At 33.0% G+C, this 24,893-nt stretch overlaps 1 protein-coding gene across 2 annotated transcripts in view; it reads right to left on the bottom strand.

Annotated features, from left to right (window-relative positions):
- Positions 1-24,893, bottom strand: part of side-IV (sidestep IV transmembrane protein) — a 149,287-nt gene that overhangs the window by 67,071 nt on the left and 57,323 nt on the right. For both annotated transcript variants that reach the window (XM_081972396.1, XM_081972397.1), the window contains exon 2: positions 485-617. In XM_081972396.1, the coding sequence (XP_081828522.1) occupies positions 485-617 (133 nt within the window). The remainder of the gene's footprint in view (positions 1-484; positions 618-24,893) is intronic.

The following is a 24,893-nucleotide window of genomic DNA, read 5'->3' as shown; positions in this document are numbered from 1 at the left end:
TTTTCTGGATAACGAGCGGCAAATACTTCACACGTTCTACTCACAACTTTATCACATTCTCCGTAAGTAATTAACAGATTTAAGTAATCTTGGTTTGAATAACGTAACCGCTACGGTATATTTGCAGTTGACAAAACACTCAAAACTAGTGTTATTAACATGCTCTGCATGGCCAGCTAGAGTACCAGCTAATCCCATATATTTTTAGTATAACCTTATATTTTTGGTATAACTAGAAGTGCAACCATTTTGGGACAACCGTCGTGGGACACCCTGTATAAACTATGGCCCAAAGATGTCTCGTTATGGAAATACAAATACACATTATTATAGCTGGATCCATCGTTAATTAAAAAAAATAAAACTTTAAATCACCAGGAAGAAACAATACTTTTCCTGTGAGAAATATTTTAAAACACACATACACAAAAGATAAAAAAAAAACACTAACGTGAAAACAAGCAAACAAAAGTAGTTAACTAACCTGTACAGTGGTTCTCCAATGCCGTCTTTAAACCACAAAACCATGGCGACAGCGTCCTTTTTCTCCTTAGGAGTAATATCGCAAGGAAGTCCTTTTTTCCTACCGAGAACTCCGAAAGCCTCCTCCATGGGAACTGCAACAAAACAACATTCGCTTAATATTTCCTAGTATAGCGAAAATAGTCCCTGGAAAGCAATGAAATCAAGCAGCTTCCTCGAAGTAACCAGGCTTGTTATCTATTTATCTGACGACCAACGTGGGAGCATTCACTTTGAAACCTTCGTCCCTAAATTATGGACGCCATTAAACTTTTTTTTTACTCAGCCACTTCGAGAATAAATTAGTTTTATGCTGAGATATTTCCGAATGCAAATCGCGTTTTTTGCGTGTTTCGCCGAAAACGATTATTCGTGCCGCGTTTTTATTATCGGTTTTTATTCTCCAAAATTAAAGTTATTTATCTTGTGACTTTTCCCCTTAATACACCTGCGCCACCTGCAGGACGTGCAGACAGAATTAAAATCACCGGCTTTATGTCGAACAACACATCTCAATAAACAAAAGTCCCAAATCCCATTCTCTTCTTAAACGGTTTTGCAGCTTCTTCGAATTTGTTCGAGCAAACACGGCAAAAGGGAGAAAAAAAAACGGAGTTTAATATAAAAGCGAAATGGGAAAACGGGATTGATCCCGCAAGCGGAGCGCCGAAAATTGTTCCCAGATTCAAATGCGTGATTGGCACGTGAAGGAATCCGATTGACTTTGACATTGAGCCCGTTGATTTTCCGTATTTTCCAGCCCAGATAAACAGGGGGGAGGCCCTGAGAGACAGTTGGTTAACGAGGATATAAATAAAACAAAAATACTTGAAGCAAAAGAAGGACAGATACTAAAAATCTTAATTTAATTGATGAATTCCATAATTTGTTTATGGTAAGTTTGGCTCAGAACCTGGAATAATAACAGTATTTAGTAATATTCTTGTTAGCTATTTCAAAAACATTTTGTGTATAATCTCTTATACCTAGGTATAATGGTTTTGAAGATATTCGACACTGAAATAAAAATATGCCTCTTTGAAGAACATATTTGAAAATGGTGTATCGCTATAGCTATGAAGCTCATATTTTGCAAAATTTTGATACATAGTTTAACTTTGATGCTTCTGTCCTTTTTCAGGATTACGATTACATAGGATGTCTAAAATTCAGATCCAAAAATTCATATTTTCTAAGTTGCCAAAGTCAATTTTTTGCCAAGTTCAATCTTTAAGCATGTTCAGATATAATCATAATTTACCTGTATTTCTAAGAGAGTTATAATATAATTTTAAGATCGATAATAATCGAAACTAGTTTCTTGTACCGTATAATATGCAAAAAAAACAGAAAGTCTACTCAACGTAACTATGAAGTGAATAATTATAATTCACTTTATTGAATAAATAGCATTTGGTTTATCGTATTATTAGAGTATTATTTCTATACTACTCTAATGGGTGTAAACGTACCAACTCATGTTTACATCGTTTTTAACAAAAATTAGGTTTCTTTTTATAGCAGGTGTCATTGTTTGAAATTGAAAAACTGACAATATGTGTCTTCTTAGAAAATCTTATTTCAAAGTTCATATTTCTATACATTGGCCTTAAGTAGCTTAACAAAACCATACAACTTTCAAGTTTTTGGTGGTCCAAAATCTGTTGACTGCAATTTGGGATATATTCTATAAAAATAAATGAAATAAGTATGTACAAAAGGACATATTTTTTCTGAAGTTATGAGAAAACTAAGCTATTCCTTAACTAGTTATTAAACGAAATCCCTGATTAAAATTTGTTAAACCAACTAAAATACTGTAATTTGACAAATAAACTGTTTTAACAAAATGTCTTTCTTTTGACAAATGTTGAGACGTTTGGCGGCATTGTTTATCTATGATTGTATATGACGTGAATGCAGTTTTCGTTGGCGTTTCCTATAAATCCCCTTTCATTCCTGATGTCAAGATATCATTCTTAATCCTACTTAGATCCCTTTCTTGCTGACATTCCACCTTACTACTCGTGAGTATTTAAAAAGTGTTGACTAATGTTAATAAATTCCCTACTAGAAAATCCTCACCCGAAGCCATGTTTGCACAATCTATCGCAAAATTGCGCTTCATTAATCTCATTGTTGAGATTACCGTAGCCTCCTAGACGGGCAAACATAACTTTTCCAATTATTCTGTTTACCGAGTAACCAATTTGGATAATCTGTTTGCTTTAACAATTTCAGCAAGAGGCTCCGCATTTCTAATACCTTTTATTAATTTCTCATAAAATAATTTAACGCCCGGGTAGTTTGCCCGTAACGAAAGTTTTAAATTCAATTTGGTCGAAAATTGAAGAAAATCTTAACAAAGATTTGATAGTTGTTGTTGATAAAGTTTTGCAGTGGCAAGAACGCAATCTTGGCGTTAATGAGCAGGATTTATCGGTTTCAAATTTTTTAAATTTTACACCGCAATTACGAATTAAGAAAAGGGAGAAGAAAATTAGGAAAGTCGTGCCGCTCTTATTCGATGAGAAATTAGGTTCTCGTTGACCGACATTATCTCTTTGCGCGCTTATTTTACGGGCTTTAATTTAAAGGGAGAATAAATTTCCCGGGCCTACGATAAGGAACGTAATTATTCATATCTATTGCAGTTTCATACACTTTATCTTTCAGCCAACTCCATAGAAATTCTCTTTAAAGTTACGAAAAGCAAAAATTTATAGTCGAACTCGCGCCTTAAATTTGTAAGGTTTTCAAAGATGTATAAAATTCGAAAACTCGGCTCCTTGATCGATGTACAGACAAATGGATACAAATTTAATAAAGAATTGCAATAACCGGTGTTTGTTTCAGAACTGAAACCAATAATCAAAAGGGTGTCGATAGGACAGAAAGGAAACGGACGTTTATGTGTTCCAATCACGCATTTAGATCCCGGATTATCGGGAAAAACGGGCTCCAGTTGTTGTCGAATCAATTCGGTTTTCCTTCGCTCTCTTGCGCCTTTGCCGAAATCCACTGTGGCACGTTTATATTGCCGAGAATTTAAAGATTATTGTTACAAAGCCGGAAAAATTGGACTGGATTTGCTCCCACAGTCTATAATAACAGTTTTTCCCGGGCATTAGCCGAGGTGATAGTAAAAATGAGGGGCAACAGTTTCAGCGATGATTTGCCGCCGTCGGATTTATCGCGCTCCTCGACTGTTTTATTAGGTTGTGTAAAACGGTTTTACTGTTTTGGTTTGATGGGTTTTCCCACAAATTTTGACGGTTTATTGCAACAAAAGTGGCTTGTTTTCAACGGGTTATATTGGATTTTCTCATACAAAAAAAAAAAACACAGTTTGATCATAGTTTAATGTCAGTTGTTTCCTTGTTTTACCATGCTTACCTGTGGTGGTTACAGAATTACACCGCAACAACAATAGCATTTTACTCTCTACTTTAAAAGTAAAGTAAAATAAACTGCTCTAAATTTGAGTTATAACATTTTGAAAACCAAAGAAAATAAAAATTTCTTATTTGGGATATTGATTAGAAGTCATATATTTAGAACAGTTTTTCCAAAATGTTTCGAAATTACGGTCAAAACAAAAATTGTTTTTCGAATATAATAGTCAAAATTCTTGAATTTTGACAAAAAATAGAATTTTTCCAATTTTTGAAAGTTTTGAAGTTTGAAGTGTCTATTTAACCTAATAGCTATAAGATGTGAATGAAAATAATTAAACAGTAGTTTTTCCTTCGTAATTGTTTATAAGGCTTATTTGAAGCAGCATAATGTCGATTTCTTCCTTTTGATTTAAGAAAAACGTATGCAGAAAAAGCTAGTTTGAGAGACTTTTCTTAAATTTTTTTTTAATTGTAATTAATTTAAATCCAAAACTGACATAAAATATTAATATGAATTTTTTTGTAACATGACTTCTATTTCTTCTCCAGCTTCAAAGTATTATGGCTGCTTTTGTCCTGTTAGTGTATGTCATATCACGCATATTCACGTTTCCAGGTCAAACATTAACTTTGAAATACATGATTGTTAACGAATTTTGCTGACCACTATTTGGAAAACACTGATCTAGAGTATTCCGGTTTATTAGACGAGACTCTTCTATTAACAGTTTTTGTGCTACAATTATTCGATCACCCTGCAAAAAAATAATGAAACAACTAAAATACCCTAAAACCTTTGAGCAATTATTGCAATCCGTATTTCCCATTTAATCCATTTTCCCACCCCTCATAATAAATGTTGTCCTCATATATAGAATAGTTTGCAATTTTCTTAATTACAACACAACTGACAGAACAACAAACTTAACTACACTCCGCCTTGGGCGAGAAACTCCTCCATTAATTCGCGCTACTTTCGCCTCAACTTTCCACGAAATCTAATTTAAAATTATGTCGAAGTTACTCCGAAACTCCTTGTCTTTATAGAGAAGAAGTAATACATAACTTCCATTCCTGTAATTTTCTTTGAGACAACTTTTCCCCTCATTATCCCGTGACTTGATTCGCCAAATTCGAGTCGCGACACGATTGTTAGGTGGAACATAATTACTCTTTGATATTGCCGTGGCAACGTCGCCTTCTAACCAGAGAAATTTTCTAATAAAATTTTGAATATAAAATATCAATCGATATTTCATGCTAAAAAAGTTTTATTGTAAAACGTTTATTTATCATTTTAAAAGGTTTACAAAAATTTTATGAAGACTACTGAAGTCTGAAGCATACAATTTTTTCTTAAAGTAATTTGTAATTTTGAAAATTAGCGGCGTTTCCAAATTAGTAATTTAATCTAGTATAAATTCGGAAAATTTGGAACGTTTTTTTAAATTCCGTATTTTTGCCATTTTTGGGGTATCAACTGTAAAAAGCTCAAAACGTCCTTCTTGGACTGCTCTATTACCTCATGCTATCTGTAAGGCAATTGAACAAGGGGTTCAAAAACATAAATAAAAACAGTTTTGCCAGTTGTGACCGCATTTATCCGGTGCAGAAAGTGCAGACATTTTTGGTCTTTCGCAAAATTCCTGTAATCGTTTTTGAGTTATTCGACTTTTTGATCATTATCCAAATCCAACCATTTTACACTTTTAATCTATAAAGCACACCAAAACGTACCTTTTTTAAAAAAAATCCTCAAAATACTCTTACTTCTGCAGCCTTTTCCAGAAGGTTTTGCTTATCAACTGTGCCTTATCAAAGTCAAAATAACTTACTTATCTTTAGCAGGTTTTGTTTCACTTTAGAAATATTTTATTAATATGTTCATTATCCAGATGTTTTTTACATCTTCTACAGTGAGTTTTTATTAATTTGGTGTATACCAGAACATGGTAAGAGCATCTTAAAAGACCCGTTTTTATTTTATACAAGTTTTAAAAAATTTTGCATCGTTCTCCAAGTTTTCTTGACATATTTTTTAGTGCATGAGAAATTATTTGCAAGTAATAGCATGACTTTCTTTAGGAAATGTGCTAGTTTACAGGTATTTACTTTGCTTTGTCCATTTTAAGATCAATCATTTTAAAAAGCTGTTACGCACTTTTTTAGCTTCTTAGACATTTCCATTAAGGTATCTTAACATGTTCAGTGTTTTCGAGTAGTCAAAAAGTAGATTTCAGATAATTCTTTATATTTCAATATTGTACTACAAATGGTTTTATATATAATATTAACTGTTACCTCGTCCGAACAAGGTAAAATATCTACAGAAGATTTCAAAAGTCTTCATGGCTTTCTAACATTTCTTTAGAATATTTTGACATTATGGTTACTAGTTCTTTTTCCAGAAAAAGCTAATTTTATATCAAATAACTTATCAGCAGTTGGGAGATGCATTAATCTAATAAAAAAGATTTTCTTTTCGGAACAATCTAAATATTGCTTGTCCAGTCAACCTCTTAATGATATTGGGCTGTGCGTAAGCCCTTGTAATAAGACAGGGTTTTGCGGTCTTTTATCTCAAAATAAAAAAAAAAAACGTCTTTTGCCACTGAAAATAATATATTTCTGGCAAAAACAAACTGAAGCCCAATCCGACTAAGCAAACAATGCCCCTTTTATCCAGTCAGGCAGTGTAACGAAAGATATTTAAAAGAAATATCCGGAACGTCGGGGCTTGATTAAACTCAGCTCTACTGCAGTGACACTTGGTATGATTGATGTTTCAAATAAACAAACGTTCTCGCCTTGACGCGCGAAATAGGAAAAAACGTATTAGATGCGAAAGCAATAAAGAACAGAGATCTTTTATTAAAAAGTTTTTGCGGCTTTGAGCTTTTTAATAAAGGAGAGCTTTTTACTAGGACTGAAGAAAAACTTCTTTCTCGCAGAGAGTGGCGCTAAACAAATGCGTTTTCACTGTTTAAGCTTACAATGGTCCCCGGCTCTTGTACTCTTGAAAGGAGCAATGTTTAAATGATAATTCCAATCTCGAGGTATATGACTGAGAGCGGAAAATTTCGAAACTTTAGTGGCTCCCGAGGGCGGTTTACGTGGTCGCGTCTCGCTTTCTAAAATAAGCGATTTACTTGTAGATTACGTTTATGACCTCCGCTGCTATGTTAGTGTTTTTTTCTCTGGTTTTACGGCAAAGTTAATTTGCCAGGGGATTTATATTCCTTTTTTACCTTGGAAACATGAATATGATATGCTGTAAACTCGAAGAATAATCTTTCCGCATTATGACTATTTACAAACTTTGCACATTACATGTTATGACAATTTCTCAGGAAATATACTACATTAATAAGCAACAAGCTATTTGGTAGTTTGGTAAATGTAACATTCCCTGAATTTTACTGCTTATTGAAATTTATAGCGAAAGCTAGGGTAGAATACATCTTAATTTTAAATCATCCAACTTCTAGCAACTTAAAAATTCTATTCCTTAATCAATCTGTCCGGCGGCTCAGACACAAAATCCCCTATAGACCGAAACGAATTTTTAAATTCCGACCGGTTCCCTTGAATATAAAACAGATCCCTCTCGACAACCTTAAACAAAGTTTCGATAAAAATTAAATTAAACCTCCGCGCATAACTTAGAAATAATGGTCAATTTGTCCCGGTCCGGGCCTTGGGGAGTCGACTTTTTCCTCCCCCGGCGGCACCAAATTGCAAAACGTCGCCTCGAAAAAATCACACCGGCGACTTTTTTAAATAACGACGAAGTTTTAAGTGTTCCTGTAGGGGAGATGGACAATTAAGGTTCAACTTTTCGCTTCAAAACGGTTAAATAAAAGGGGTTTTGTTATCGCGCGACCTTTGAAATCAATCAAAAAGTTGTGTTTTTTCCTCATTTATTAAAAATAGATATTATAAAATTTGATCAAATGAAAATAGTCTCAAAATGACCGTTTTGGTTCCAATAACAGCCAAACTGCCTGTGTCGGTCTTCACTGAAGAATCTTAATTGCAGAAGACACTTTTGGATGATCGAAAATTGGTACTAAAAAATCCATTTCTACTTTGGTATTAATTAAAGTTCTTTTTGGTCGTTTTTAGTTTTCCTAATCAAATTCCCTCATGATAGCTCTGTGATTTAATGATGAGAATCAAATATCGATACAACTGATGATAAATATTATGTAGAAATGATAGTAATTTGGATGGTTGCAGAGTGACACATGTTAGATAGATCATTATAGATTTTTTATTTAAAAGTTAATAATTACTGTCAGAAAACTAAACCTTTCTATCATTTGCAGACCAAACCCGAGAAGTCCACTAATCAGAATTAGGAATTGTATAATTATTAATTTAATTTAGAAGTAAAATAGCATAAACTATGTATGTAATAATTATTATGCTTTATGATGATGATGTTTTGGCCTGCCTTGCAAAATTTTAATATATTTACAATAAAAAAAGTATTTAAGGCGAGAATTGGCATTAAATCCAAGTATTTTATATTGGTATTGACCGTTAAATATCATTTCTTGCCTTTAGCTATGTGTCTTGTCTTTGTATTTTATGATTCGTTATTATATTATTTTCAATTTTTTTTACCACAGAGACTTGTACTCTAAATTACAAATTACAACCTATTTTATCGAACCCTCTTTTTCCTTCCTATTTATTTACTTCTGTTCCTTTTCTTTCCGAGTCGTTTCTTCTGTTTCCTTATTTTGTTTGTTTCTCTGCTGCTTTGTAACGATTTGAATTTTTTGCCATATATTTTGAATATTATCTTACTTGTTTACCTTCTTTTTTGCTAAACTTTTTTTTATATTTTTTACATTCTTCAGTAGGTACATGTTAAATAGCAATACAGACAAATTTTGAAATAACGATTTTTTTCCACTATCATTACGAGTTTTTGAACTGTCAGAATTGAAAAAGCAACATACCTAAACCAATGAAGGAGAACAGAAAACGGGACAAAGAAATTAATATTTTTTTGTCTTAGAATAACCAGATAATATTAGGGTTGTTAAGAATGAAAATGACATGTGAATGAATAATGAATCCGTAAGAATAAGTTTTTATTAAAAATACAGTTTTTGAAAAATTTTAAAAATCAAAAAACAGGAGTAAGTAAAAAGTGTTGTTCACTTTTACCTTAATTTGTAATTTTAGTTGCTATTTTGAAAGTTCCCAACTTTTACCTTTTTATAAATTAAGCATTAAGAATTACGAGTTGTCGTTTTTGACGCGCGAATCTGTAAACGTCACAAAAAATATATAACATAACCTTAAATAAACTTTAATTACATAACTTTGATTGTGTTTGATTATACCTGTTTCTTAAATGTTGATTTCAAAGAGGTGGATTTACAACAGAAAATGTTTGTAGACTTTATCCAAAATTTTCATGGGACCAAAAAAGCCTATCAAATCTCATTTTGGATTTGTCAGAATTTTTAAGAATTAAGAAACTGGATAAGTCATCTTTTAATAAAGAAACGATTAATAAATACGAAATAAGTATTAGCAATAAAGAATTAAAAAGTTGAACCTAACCTCTACAGTTAATAAATTTTTTTGTTGTTTGTGACATCTGCATTGTACATTTAGACTGTCACACCTAGTTAAGGGGTTTAATAGAGACTGTTCAATACCTGGTTGAGTAAATTGAACTTGGAGAATCACTTTGGCAAATCGAAATCGAAATCGTATGCAGGATTGTGAAGTGAAAGGAATCCCGCGAGGGTCCCGGAACATTTTAGGGGCAATAAAGAACCTGCCAGTTGTAGAAGTGGTGTATCGTAAATTCGCCGCGTTTTCCGAATACATAAAACAGCCCTTCGGGGGCTCGAAGGTAAAAAGCTTGCATTTTTATTGCACAAGACAACGGAAACGATGAAGCCCACTTAAACTCGTCGGAAAACTATTCCATAAATTTCGGTTTAGCGCCACTTTAAAAACAAAAGCTTCGCCGATAAAAAATCTATTTTTCTGTATAGGGCGATATTCCTCCCCTGTGCGATTATCCGTAAGTTGCAACTTATACGCCAAGGGAATTTTAAAATTCAATCCTCAAATTGCCATTCAAACATCGGCTATACATACGAAACGATACACCTGCCTCGGTGCCGATGTTTTGATCTACATTTCCAGACATTGCGACCTCCACTTTAAAAAGATGCAATCGATTTAGAAACACTCCAATTCAGACCTCAAACAGCAGTAACCCTTATCGCAATCGCGCTTTCTATTATGGTAAAGTTCGATTGTTTCGAAACTTTCTGAAGCTGTTTTCGAGGTATTACATTATATTTTAAAATTTAATCTTCCCTAGAAAGGTTAAAGTTTTCGGTGCGCGCGATACAAAACTTCCGACGCGAAGTTTTTTTATATTTTTATGGAAACTTTCCGAACAACTGTTACTGCAAGACACCATTAAAGAATACGTAATGGAAGTACAAAAATTCATGGAGATGGCGAAATGAAAAGTTTTGGCTCGTGAACGTTGCTTTATGTGCCTTATTGGGAACTTTCGTAATGAATTGGTTTGATTTATGTACCCTAGATAATGGACGTTTAGGGTTTTTTTGGTCTTTAAAACATGTTGAGTTTGTTAAATTTATGATGTTTTGTTTGGCCCAAGTTTTAAAATTGTTAGTAAAGTGCGTAAATACTTCCAATCACTTTGAATGTGAATAATTTTTGAACATAATTTATTTGCCTGTATAATTATTTATTATAAACAATGTTTGGAGAATTTTTCAGATTGCATTTTTTTCATTTTTTTTTTTTAAATTAAGACATTTTAAGATTTCGAGATCACTTATAGGCTTATTTTGTTTTGATGGCCATTGTTAGCTTTGTTTTTTAAGCAAAATATTTCAATTGTTATGCCATCTTATATTTGTAATTCTTTAAATTTTTCTTTTCTCAAAATTTCAATGTTTTTAATTGGGTCAGGTGTTTGTTATTTTCAAATTGTTTAAAAAGATTAGGTATAATTTTACAGGTCCATTATTGTTTTTGAACATACTAATTTCCAAAGAAAACTATCAACAATTCCTGTTTCAATTTTCCGCTTGAAGGTAAAATTGTAACGGTTTTTCTTAGTTTTTTTGTATGCTCAGACAAACTTGACTTTCATGATTGCTTACCTTGAAGGAAATCAATTTACGAATTGTTTACCAAAGCTCCAGTATTAAAAGCAATTAAACTAATTAAGTTTTATCTCTCAGAGAGTGTATTCACCGTTAGTCGGTTTACATTTATGTAAATAAATTTCGTCTTGAACTAAATGAGAAAAAATTCTAATACAAAGTAAACGAATTTTCAGCCACGTATCCAACTTTGCAATCTAAATTAAGCCAAAAGCGGAAACTAGCGAACATTTTTATAAAATTACATCGCAAACCCAATTACAACATTCCAAGTTGTAATTTGATTGAAAGTTTTTCGATTATGAACGAGAGAAATACTGGAGTTTTTCCATTTAAAATCCTGTAAATAATTAATATGGAAAAAAAATTACAAATTGATGGTGGTTAAGATTCCATGCACGTTACAACCCATCGGTTTTACAACCTTTAAATCTAAAAGGCTCGTTAAATCGTCGTAATAAAGGCCCTAGCCATATTAGAGAGAGGTTTGCAATAATTTTACGACTTGCTTCGCAGTTGAATCATTTTTAGTGCTGTTTCTAGCCGAATTTATGAAATCTAACCAGTACCGGTTTGAGCCTGAAAAAATCGATGATAAAAGGCAATTTCTGTACTCCATTCCTTGTTGAAAATAATCAGGTAAGTGTGCTTCGGGGAAACGTTTCGTGACTTGTGAAACAACCAGTCTGAAGCCAAATTGTGGAGAGACTTTATTATTTGAGGAATCCGCCAACATCAAACAGACATTCTTGATTGTATCCTACGAAAATATAGAGTAGATACGAAAAAGACAAATTTGTCGTTGTGATAAAATCATATTTTATTTTAAATTTGTCAATTAACCCATAGTGATACAAAGAAGTTTTTTTAAACACTATGCTGGTGAGCATTGTGTGACAATACGTGGAAAATTAACTGTTTTAATACCGATTATCCAATGGTGGAAAAGATGTTTTCACTAATTTTCCTACAAATTTTTATAAAGCATTTTTTGCCATTAGTCTATTTTACACCTGCTAATGATAAGGTTAGCCAACTTTTTTCAGGTTGTATTAAGTAATAAACTAGTCTCTAAATTTTAAATTTTCAAGAGTAAAATGAGACAACAACTCACAAGGAAGTAGAAATAAACATATTGTTAGTGAATTTTGACCTGTTGGAAATAATCAAATTACGTTCAAACATTCATAATTTTGATAATTCATTAAAAAGGCATTTACGCAATTATTCCCGATCGGATTAACTCTATAGAAATACCACATACCTGAATTCAAATTACTATTAATTCAAGCCTCTTTGCCATAAATTTATACGTTCAAACCCGCAGAACGTAAACCTCGAAAGGCTAATCCCCCCAATTCGCACTCAAATAGATTTTGCAGGTTTAAACGAGATTCCCTGGCCAAGATATATGTCCCAAACAAGTTCAGAGACGCAAATGCGTTACGCTTAATTGCTTTTATTTAGCACTTTTGGTAATTTAATAATTATCGAGCACGTATTTCAGTTCTAAAATTCCTTACTAACACGGAATAGAAAAATCTTCAATCTATTTTGACGTGGCAGCTAAGAACGAGAGGCTCATTAAGGAATAATAAAGGTTTAATATTCCCGGGCTCTGTCTGGGACGAAAGTTTTCTGATTTGACATCGCTAAAGGTAAAAGCGAAGTGAACTTCCGGGAACGTTTTGACGTTTATAAGTTCGGAGCTCGTTAAATACTCGTCCCAGATTTCCAAGAGTAAGATGGAGCGGTGTTTTGTTAATTTTGCTGTTTAATTGAAGTTTCAGCTCCGATTGCTGTATAGATTGATGAAGAAGTAGGCTCGGGGGGTGTTTTATACTTTGAACGAATAATTACAAGAACTGAAAACGCTAGAATAATGTTTTTTTCGTATTTAAGTGTGGAAATAAGTAACCAAGTTTTGCATAATTTTAAGGCTTACAATCCTGGGCGTGTTTTTAAAAAAAGCCACAGTCACGCTAGTCGATAATTAATATACCACGTAATAACGGCACAACTTAGGCGGACGTGACTGTCACATTTTCTATTTTTGTGTAGCATAACTTAAAGGAATATGATTGCCGCGTTTGAAGAATCTGGTTAGAAACGATAAACTAATATTGATCTGATGTTTTTGATGGGATAAGAAATGTTGTTTATTGCAAAATAGTTACATAGATCAACCTATGATATATTTTTAGAATCAGAAGGAAAAGATCTGTCAAATCATTAGAAAATATACCATACCAGGGTGTTCTCAACTTTGTATTTTTTTTACTTTTATCATCATCATTCACCAGAATCATTACCAACTTTACAACATCTGCAACTTTACACAAAAGTACCCCTATTTTTCGTAACAAAGAAAGTTTTTTATTTAAACCAAATACGAAAAAATGCACACATATCATAATTGAGACAATTTTTCGTAAATCCCTTATTACGTCGTTTCTTAAATTTTAGTCTCCAATAGAAATTACAGAGTGTTCGCAAAAGTTTGCAAAAAATACCAACCAGTAAATATAAAATAGAAAAATGCTGTAAACAAGTAATTTAACAACATGTTCTCTGTAAAAAAGTTAAATCGATCGGTTCATTGTAACTTTCCCCGACATTATATCGAGATCGAAGCAAAAGGAGTTCGTTGCAACGATATATCTCCTCCATTACCAACAGCCCGGAGTTAATACTTCGCTTTATAAAGCTGAAGGTCTTACTTGGTCGGATGTTTAAGGTCGCCGGAGGCTGTCTTTCCGACGTTCTCCCGAGTTTTCTGCTAATAAGCTGAACTTCGACATTCGGCCCTTTGAAATGCAAGGGCGTTTGAGTGTTCTCACTTTTTTTAGATTATTTAGTTGATCAGTTGTAGGTTAAAATGTCCCTGAAAGTACGAAATTGTTCGAGCAAATACACTTTTAGCTTCCTAGACAAAATGCACTAAACGCGAAAGTTACACAACAGTGCAAACATTGCCTACAAACTGCGCTCGGTTATTAGCTGTCTCTTTTCAACCATTCCCTTCAAAACAAATATTTATCTTGAAAAAGCGAAACGGTAAATTTGCCTTTGTAGATCCGTTTTCTACTTTATTTCGACATTTTTTTTTGCAGGCGATTTTGTTATTAATTTAGCGAGCCAACTGTTCGAATACAGGTTAATACCCTCGAAACAGAGGGGCCCCGAACCTAATTATCTCAATTTATATTTATTCCGAAAGCTTTTGCAAACACTTTATAAATCTAATTTATTAACTTTAAACTGCTAACAAACTTGAAAATTTGTTTTTTTATTAATTTTGATCAATATTTTGTATAATAAGCTTTATGGTTATCTACTGTAGATTTCCATGACTTTAAATGTGTATAAGTAACTAAAAACAGTCAAACTACAAACAAACCGCTTTTAGAAAAATCTTGAATGATAAAACATTATCAGTACACAAATTTGTTTTGATACGATCTACTTTACAAATATCTGCACCACATTTTCCAATCTTTCATTCGAGTACTCGATACGAACAGCTTTATTGTGTTTACCGTAGGTAGATAAATTCAAACAAACTGAACGACTATTTTTAAAGCAAAAAAACGAGAATGGGTCGTAAAGTGACATATTTTGACTGTTGTACATTACACAGAGGGCCAACATTAGCATTCTAGTAAAAAAAATCATCCGAAAAATAGCTTTCTGTCCCCTATTTACATTTTACGACCCGCGCCCGCGGGCTCTCAAGGGATACGAAATAGTCCGGCATAAATTCGACATAAAAATGATGGAGGAAGAGCAATTTTCAAATTTCCGCTAAAGAGAATCAATTTTCCGTTTTCTCCTTTTGTTCGCAGAGGGAAGAATGTTTGTTCGGAAGCCGGGGCTTTGATTAAACACGAAAAATTGTATGGAAATGTGTTTGAGGATGGATTCGGTTACGTTCGCAGCTCACGGAACGTTAAATGTAGTTTAAGTCGGCCCGGAGGCAAAACAAAATTTGCAAATTCCATGTAATTCAAGTTTATTTAGCGGTTTAATATACCTTGCGAGCATCTAAACGACTGAAAAACTTCAAGGGCGGGCAACACTTTCATTAAACTTTCGTCGGCTTTGCAAAACCTTTTGCGGAAATTAAAAACGCTCTAAGCGGCTCTAAAATTGAAGAATTTGACTCTGTTTTAACGCTCCCTCTTTATTATTGTTTTTACTAGTCAGATAATTATTCTTATTGTTAATGCTACTAATCAAAATTTATTAATAAGCATTGTATATTTAAAAAATGTACTTGAAACCACTTATTTATGTATCGAGAAATGTTGTAATAATGCAAAGGTAGCAAATTTGCTCAATGTTTCTGAAATTGAAAAATATGATTATTGCTTTTCCAAAAATTTTGTTGGTTTACAGTGATTCTTCGAGTATAATGTTTCCTAATTTTTTTATGGGACAGTATCATTTTGGCAACGTCGCACTATTTTAATCAAAGCGTCTTTAACAACTTGGCTATTTGACAATCTACGTCAAAAAGGTATTTTTGCCAATCTACGTGGGGAAGCTTGCACTGTTTGGCCGCTAGAGGGCGACAAATTTAAAAATATTTTTACAGACAGATTTTTCGCAATATCTTGTAGAACGATTAGAAACTTTGAAGACTTATTATTTATACTTTGATTAATTATATGACCAAACCAAAATGAATTTTTCCTTGATTTGTGATTTACAGAGTGTCCGAGAAATAATAGTACCAATTTTTATAAGGTTGCACTTGAGTTTTGTAAAACGGCAACAAATGAATATATTCTTGTAACAAGATTAAGAAAATTGAGACGGATATGAAGTTTCCACTATTTAAAGTGGTTTGATATTCTATAACTCGTAACACTTCAACTGGAAACGATTCCTATCTAAACACCGGCTTGATATACGTTATTCCCCGGTTTGCGAGACGTACCTACCGAACGTATCCTCGGGCCGCAAGAATTATTGTTTGCTTTCATATTTGCTCTTCCGATTTGTGCTTCTCCGGTTTTTGCCAATACTCTGCGAGATTAGGGTTATCGTTGCTCGATCGCAAATTTGTACAGCGGCCCCCCTCTCTCCCACGCCCACTTAATATTGACTCGACTTTTTGAATTTCGGTTCGGGAAAATTTGAAAAGAAACGCGATTCGTCGTTTTTATGATTGTGTATCAACTTTGTTGCCCTTTAAAGTGCGTCCTGAAGCGTTAAATTGAGAATTTCTCTTATGATACGGATGGGGTGAGATTTAAAAGGAATACAGTCTGGAGTAACGTTTTTAAAACTGTGTACCTGTACTTTCAAAGGTAATTTTCTTTATTAGAAGATGAATTTCTAGCTATTAATTAGTTTATTTATCTCCTATTTGCTATCATGTTTAGTTAATCAATCATCAATTTATACCAATTATTAAACTTCAGATACAACTGATTGTCAACATAGTTTTAAGAGTTATCTACAACTGTGAAAATTGACAGAAATTATCTTGAAATTAATAGGAGAAAACTATTGACAACAAATAGAATACACTAGTTTTCAGTGTTAACAAATAGATGTCAATAAGGTTCATTTTACTTTTTCACCATTATTTGTTGCAATAGTAAACTCCGTTAAAAAAGTGTTCCAAAGTACGAGTAATTTCGTCTTTATTGACATGATTTTGGTAAAACTTTATTGCCAATTTTGAAGAGCAGAATAGTTTTTTATGATATGAGTGTTAAAGATTTCGCAATTCGCATGAGCGCCTTAATAAAAAATAACTTAGGACCTGAAGTTTTGAAGCAAAGTCAAAAATTTGAGAAAAGTTTGAGCCATTAAGTTTTTTGGCAGACGATATCAGATTTTGTCTATTTCTATTAAAAAAGTGAAATTTGCCCCATCCTGTATAAGAATGCTAATTTACTTGCAAAAATTCTTGAAAATGTCAAACTGTCGAGTAAGACAGGTAGACTACTACTTTAAAATTATTTCATTTTTAAACTTTCAGTTTTGTTCAACAAAAAGTTGATGCAGTTAAATGTGTAGACTGTGGTGCGGTGGTAAATTTTAAGATTTGCGTGAAGCAATTCATATATTTTCGCACACGTGCGGTAAAGAACTACTTTTCACACTCCAGAGGATACCAAAAAGTAAATTTTCCGCACGTTCATAAAAAAATACTTTCAATACGTTGGTTCTATATGACTTATTAAAACATTAAGAACGAACTTTATTACTAGTTTCTATGAGTCTTCTGTTAAATTGTTCAATGACTTATGTAAAAATGTATTCATTACATTTATGGTTTATTCAGGAAGCTGGAAAAGGACTCAAAAGGTCAGAAATCCTAACGGGAAATTACCCTTGCCTTATATTGACCAGGCAATTTGAATCCATCCTAGAAGGGGAACATGCCGCACTGACCCAACCTACGTAGATGTTATCAGAACGAGGTCTACTTAAAACAGGACGACGCATTTAACTCGGGGGAGATTTCAATCCCGATAGGGGACGCCACTGCCGACAAACAGCTTGAACTGGGCCAGGAGCTTTTTTATCCCTGCTGTTCTTTCTATTTGCAGGGAAACCTTATCTGACCGTGCCCATCCCCCCGGCAATCATTTCGTCGTTATCGCTCGTCTCGGCTTTTCTCCCATACAACCGACTCAAAAGTCCTGAAAACCCAACTGGTTACGTATTCTGCGTGTGTCGTGCACAAACACACACACTCTCATTTTTGTCTTTCTGGTAGCTTCTTCTTTTGACGTCGATTCGATTTTGAATACCACGTCTGATGAAAAATGTTCGTCGCTATTGGCTGAGAACGTCTATCACCTGATAAAACTTAGTCCTAAACCCCGAGCAAAATAATTCCACCGGAATATACGACCAAACTTAAATCCGGAGGGAGATCGACAAGTAGTGGAAAACTTACACTAATCTGGATATCGGTTGGGAAACTTTTCTTGAAGCGATTTGATTTTCGCGTGACGCTCGCTCTCCAGTTTGGGGGGAAAAAATCCCGACAAAAGTCGGTAATGTGCTTGCGTTGTGGAGAGGGAGAAACGTGCAAACAATGCGAATCAAAACACTTTTCAGCGCCGTCGACGTGTATGGAAATAAACAAGCGTTTATGCGGTTTCGTTCAATGTTTCCATTTCAGGCAAAGAGTCGAAACATTTTCTGAGGTAGAATTTTATATTATGTACAGGAAGCGGTAAAATGATGAAACTACTTTTTGAAAGGCCATAAAGAATGAAGGAACAACTCATCAAATATTTAAAAAGGAGCTTACTTTTTAGTATTACTCAACAAAAATTAAAGTAAATATTACATAATTTTAAATATGGGGAAAAACAAAGTAAAATTAGATGACGTAATAGAAAATATGGCATTTTAGTTAGAATTTTACCACAGGCAAAACAAAAGTTTTTTTTTGCTTTCAATAGCATTTTTTTTTCTCTCTTATATTTTACAGGGTGTTATACACTGAAAAACCATTTTCACAAAAAAAAAACAGTTAATGTGAAGTCTTTACATTTTCTGATTTTATCAACTAAACTATTATACAATATTTGCCTGTATGGCATAAACTATTTAGATTTACTTCCGTTATTTACTACGTTAAGTTACTTAAGGGACATACTATTTTAATCGTTGGGTCTATCTGTGATGTCCGCGGTGGGTTTTCTCTGCTAGGAATCTTACCATAATATTTTTTAAGTCAAATAACTCTACAAATTGTTGATCAGGTATTTGAAATGGATCGTTACTTTGTGGAGGGTGTAAATTAATGTTTTTTATTCAAAATGTCAAACCAACTGCAAAGCTTACTCAATTTTCAATGTTTTTTGGTAATAAAAAGAAACAAGAATAAGTTAAAATATAAAAAGAGCCAAAAAGCAATATTTTGTTTAATGGCACCATTTTTGCTTGAAATCAAAATAAAAATTAAGTCGATATAGTAACATTTCAATGAAAATCTAAAGAGTTATGTATTTTCAATTACTGCATATGTTTCCATTATTTCCTGTTTTAAAAAAAAAACCTGAAGAATAATTAAAATATGCTTTTCAATAAACAAGCTTAATCTTTTTCAGCAAAGTTCTTCTTTTTGTCGCTTATAATTCGGGACTTTCGCCCTGCTGAACGCTAACCGAGTTAACAAAGTGCTTAAGCACCAGTTTTTGTCCGACTCCATTGTCTACTCTAAATAACCGAATTAAACGAAAATTTGATTAACGATCTTGAAATGGCCCCCCCGTTCCGTTTAATTTCGCCTGAGTGACGGCAATAAATCCACTGGAGACTGGGATACTTATTATTTAGGAGGAGGTGAAGGGAGGCCCGGCATAGTTGTCCTAGAATTCAACTTTGCCTCGCGATTTCTTATCGGTCGAGGGGCGCTTTGTTATTTCAACAAAAGGGAAGGAACTGCGCGTAATTGCGACGAACAAAAGTCGTCCACGAAAAGAAATTAATATTCCGTCATTATGAAGGGGTTTTCGGCGACACTGCAACTTCTCTCGCGCTTTTAATTAAACTTACTTTGTTTGACGTATTGTCAGCAGGAATTTTCGTGTGGAGACTACGCAAAGCTGTAACACGACTCGTTAAATAACTTCCAAAATTTATGGAAAATTCACAGACAATTTCGCTGGAACTGCGATAATTCACGTCTAATATGGAACAAATGTGATCGTAACTTTCCACCTAAAAATGTGATAAAGTCAGACCTTTGATGTCTAAATGAATTACAAAGTAGGCACTTTGAACTCGGTTCCAACTTCTCTTATTACTTTTCCTATGTTTTGATTACAATTTTATACATTTCTTTCGGCTACTACTATTTTATGACCTTTTTACAAAAATAAAAATTAAGATCAATATTTTCATTTCAAAATTTGTTTGCTTAAGCCTGGTCTACATGAACAGTCAAATCAAGATTAAATTTTAGACCCTCGTTTCTTGGTCTTTTTTGATAGTGAAACTTTTTTTTCTGTTAACTCCTGTTATATGTTTTAATGGTTTAGTTACTTTAGTTACCATCATAATTGGTAAATTATTTATTTGAAAACATTAAAAAAGGTAATTCTTTGAAAACGAAACATGGTATTTTAAAATATTTTTTTAAAATACTTCAAAATGCGTCATATTGTAACTGGATGTTATAAAAACTATTCTAAATTGAATGCATAAAATAGTTCTATCAATAAAGTCAAATTTACGTATCATTGTTTTAACTGGATTTAGCATTGTAAGAAACAATGATGAGAAACTAAATTGAACCTTATTGTCATTGACTGACCATGTTGTTTGCTAAAATTGAAGATGTCAATATTAAATCTGTTTCAGGGTCAATTTTTGTTAACTCTTAGGGCTAAGTTCTGGAGGTTAAATTTTAAAAGTAACATTAATTTAAAAATCATGGCGAGCAATTTGCTAAAACAAACCAATAAGCGAAAGAACTTTGCAGATTGAGAAATAAACTCAATTGAGCCTAATTAATTAAAAGTCAAAAACTGATTTATAATGTAAAATTCGCCTTAAAAAAGAATTTAAAAGTTAATTTCACACAAATCTTTTGAATTTGTTAACTTAAAACTGTTTTTTTTTAGAAACGCTGTGTGTGGCTTTTCGACACTCCATTGACTTTTTTTATCATTTTCAGTCAGCGTTTAGAAAAGTATCACTTTCCCACGTGATAAGAAAATATTCATTTTTCTAACATTTTCATTTTCAACATTTTTGACACTTTATACCAAAAAATACAATTCTAGTTACTCAAACAGAAACCACCATAGCACTGAATTGCCTTTTAAGTGCATGTTAAATTAATTGTCCATGTGCGTGACTGGCGTCTCTTAAAATTACCGGTAGTCGTGTGCTTTAAAATTATGGAGAACCTAAGGCAGTTATTTTAACACTCCAAAGGTAGAAAGTTTACGATAGTGAGAGTTTTTCCTTTGTAACATTACGACTGATAAATCCCATTTACTCACGACGTTTTGTAGAAAGTTGTATTAGCATTTTATGGGGTCTACCAACGGGTGAACAAAAGAAAATATGGTTAATTAAAGAAAATGGCAAAACGAAACAGGAAAATCCTATTTTCCCAATAGGAGCTCTAATAAAATAAGACACTTTCCCTTGTTCTCCAACATAACATCGCATCTTTAGGCAACTCCGGTGTTATTTTTCGACTGTCCTCGAGGGAGTGAAGGGTTGACGTTCCTCCGGCAAATAAAATTTACGGCCCTCTCCCTTCAGTATACTCGAAAACTTTGCCTAAATTTGCTTAGCATATTAAGTAACAATCTTATAATTTATTCAAAGTAGGTGTGTAGCGACGTATTTTACCCTCCGGATTTCTAGAAAGATTTATGCCACCTCTGCGTCAAAAAAGAACCGAGCTTCTTAGCGTTCAGCGTTCCGGAAAATTATTATTTTAATGTGTAATATGGTGTTTAGGCCGCTATTAAAGCGATATTCTTACCCGGCCGTTAAATTAAACGATCAATAAAAGGGTAAAATTTGGACGTAAAAGTGCAGTCCTTTTAACGTCAAAATGCTTTTATCGTTGCGAGTAAAACGGTAAACATTTCTAATTACTTTTAGAGTTTCCCTCGCCGCAATAACAGACGTTTTTTTAAATTGCCGCTTCTCTGTGGCGGAAAATTGTTTCTCTAGTTTTACGCTAAGAAAAAGTTCTTATTTTTAACCGCTAAACTTTTAAATAACAACAACAAAGTTGTAAACATACATATATGACAAACCTCTATAACAAAGCTTGGTAAATTATTCAAAACCATCAATAAACTAGGCTCAATTCAAAATGAACTTATCGTTAGATTATTGATAAAATTACTGGTTGGTCTGTAAATGCTTGCATAATTTAATGGAATGTGATGGCCGATTGTTCAGCAATTTTTGCGTAACAAGACACAGGTGGGTTTGTTAAAGGCTTACTTTCTCTCATTAAAAGTTTAAGTAGAACTTTATCAATAATTATTATTCACTGGTAGCCGAGGTATATAAAAACAAAAAAATTAGACTGTAACTTGGGCTATCCCACACAATTTCTTTAAGCCGATTTGGACAGGTAGTAAACGTTGAGCTGTAATAATACAATATAGAAACCCGGAGAAATAGTTTTCTCTACTAAAGTTACGATACACAAACTTACAGTAATCGTTATGGATCTATAAATTGCTTTTAGTACGTGAAATAGATCCGGACTTTAAGGAAAAGCACATTCGAAGCCCTTAAGCAATTTTAAAATGCAACTAACCTAGATATTTTTTGGTTTTTGGTGAGTGTTCCTTATACAAACAGACAGATAGTATTGTATAGTGTTATTTGTTCTACAACTTTAACAGATTTTAGCATAATTTAGGTTTACAATTTTTATTTTTGGTTACAGAATACACAGGTACAGTGATCCAAAAGAAGTTCTTTAATTCGACTAGTATTTTATGTGAGTTACATATCACCCTGTACAATGCTATAGTACAGTTAAAAATATACAACTACAGAAATTTCATAATTATTCATAGGAATTCCATAATAGAAAGAGAGAAATATTGCAAATCAACGTTCTAGATAGAGATGGAGAAAAACTTTCTAACATGTGTCAGTTTGTTTTAGTTAGTCACAAGGTTTTAATCAGACTTCCTAATGAAGAAGTCACATGACCAACTGTACGTCACATTCGTTTTAGTACACTGACATACAAATCACTTAGAAAGTTTATCTCCATTTTTGTCTCGAGCATTGATTTGTTTCTAATCATGAGATTCCTATGCACAATTTTGAAATTTCCTTATTTGAATATTACTGAAAGATACAGTACTGAATTTGTCAATAAATTTTTTATTCACACATTACACGTACAAGATGACAATTTCAGTCAGCGTCATCAGTAAATCACTAAATAAAATATGTCGGTATTGTCGAAATTAGCTTGACACAAATTTTAATAAACCATGAGAATTGGCGCAAATTTATCATATGATGCCAAGCCAAAATAAAGCATAATGACATCAAATCAAGATGTAGTTTTTTTGGCAAATTAATAAATTGACAGGTTTATCTTTTTTCTCTTCCACTTACAAATGAAGAATCGTTTTTACATTTTGAACGTTTGCCTTCAAAATTTGCAAATTATTCCTAGATGACTTTCAAAATTCCAGAGGATCAATTTCCATAAAAAACACATTTTTAAGATTTTGAAAATAGCAACTATAAAATTGCAAATTGATCTTAGATGTCTATAAAAATTTCATAGAATCTGTTTCCAAAGAAAAACAAAAAGAAATTTCTTAGAAATTCGACTGTGAGTGGAAAAAGAACACTAAAATTACATAATAATCGTCGTGGGAAATAGTTATCATTACATACATTTTTGTGAAAATCAACTTGGGTTTCATTGGTTATATATGAGTAACATTGTCCAACTTACAATTATGGTAACATTTCAGAATTGTCCATCTATGTAATTTCCGAGAAAAATCACACATACTTTATTTTTGAAAAATAGCACATTTCTACCACATTTTGAAGAGTATTCAAAAATCAAAACATCTAGAGAAACCTTTTTTCATAACTCGAATTTTTGAAGGTCACACTGACATTAAAACATCGGTCCCAAAATCCTTTTCTTTTAAAAATATAAGCACATACTTCAAAATCTAGAGTAATGTGGCCTCCGCAGTGGCTTTAGCTACCCATAGTCCAATTTTTCCCACTTTACGTCCAAGAATCGACTTACGGAGGATTTATCTTCAAATTGCCAGCTTAGGGCGTTCGTTCTGATATATCTGGACGAGCTTATATTTTCTTTAGGGCTCAGTTAAGTGGAAAATATTGCATGGAAATTTGCTCTTTTATTCGTTTGTTAGATTTTAGAATGTTGTGTAGAAATAGTAGAAGTCAAAAATGTTTTACATGAATGGTAAACAGTTCTTATCCGATTATTTCGCGATATCTGGTCGCTATGCTGAAAATTTCATTTAAAAGTTCTCAGAGATTACTGCCTCGACTATTTTGCTTTCCGGCGAAGCTAAACGTTATCCGCCAGGCATTTTTATTTATCCGGCAGGAAGGAAACTCGCTAAGTAAAACGATTCATTTTCGTACAACGGAAAAGTTAAATTAAATTACAGTTCCTTTATTTACAATAATTAATATTTAGAAAAGTTGTAACAAGGAAAGTTTCTTCGCGATCTCCGAGTGCGCCAACTTGTTTCACGGTTATTTAGTGGTAGTTTCAAATTAAAGTTTTGCGTTTTAAAGGGCCTTGTTTCACTGGATAAACGACTAAATTAAGAACAACGAGAGCTCGGTTTTCTTTTTAAGCCAGACGGATGATTTAATTTGATTTAAAGCTAGCATTCTAACCACAAATACGAATAGCAATACTTTGATATATGGGGTGTAATAAAGAAGCGCAATTGTAAGTAATAAAGGCCAATTTATCTGGATAAAAATTGAACAAGAAACACGAATAAATTTGTCTCAATTTTTAAGCCGCAAGCTTAATTAAAAATCGACTATTTATTAATTCCAGTCGAACTGGCTCTTATTATTACACCGGTCGGGGGAAAAATATTTTCTGGATGGGAAAAATTAATTTTTCATTCGCTATAGTTAACCGAGTTAATAGACGTTATTTAATTAACTGTCCGCCTGAACAATTTTCCATTTCAATGGCTCCATCGATTATACTTTACTGGCTAATTATTAGCCTACTTCGGTAATAAATATAAAGAGGCTATTTACTACCACGAAATATGATCTACAA

This window comes from Ips typographus, linkage group LG2, assembly GCF_016097725.1.
Source record: "Ips typographus isolate SLU linkage group LG2, UJ_Ityp_2.0, whole genome shotgun sequence".
Lineage (NCBI taxonomy): Eukaryota > Metazoa > Arthropoda > Insecta > Coleoptera > Curculionidae > Ips > Ips typographus.
The sequence above is the reverse complement of the archived record's forward strand: the minus strand, read 5'-3'. Positions and strand labels throughout refer to the sequence as shown.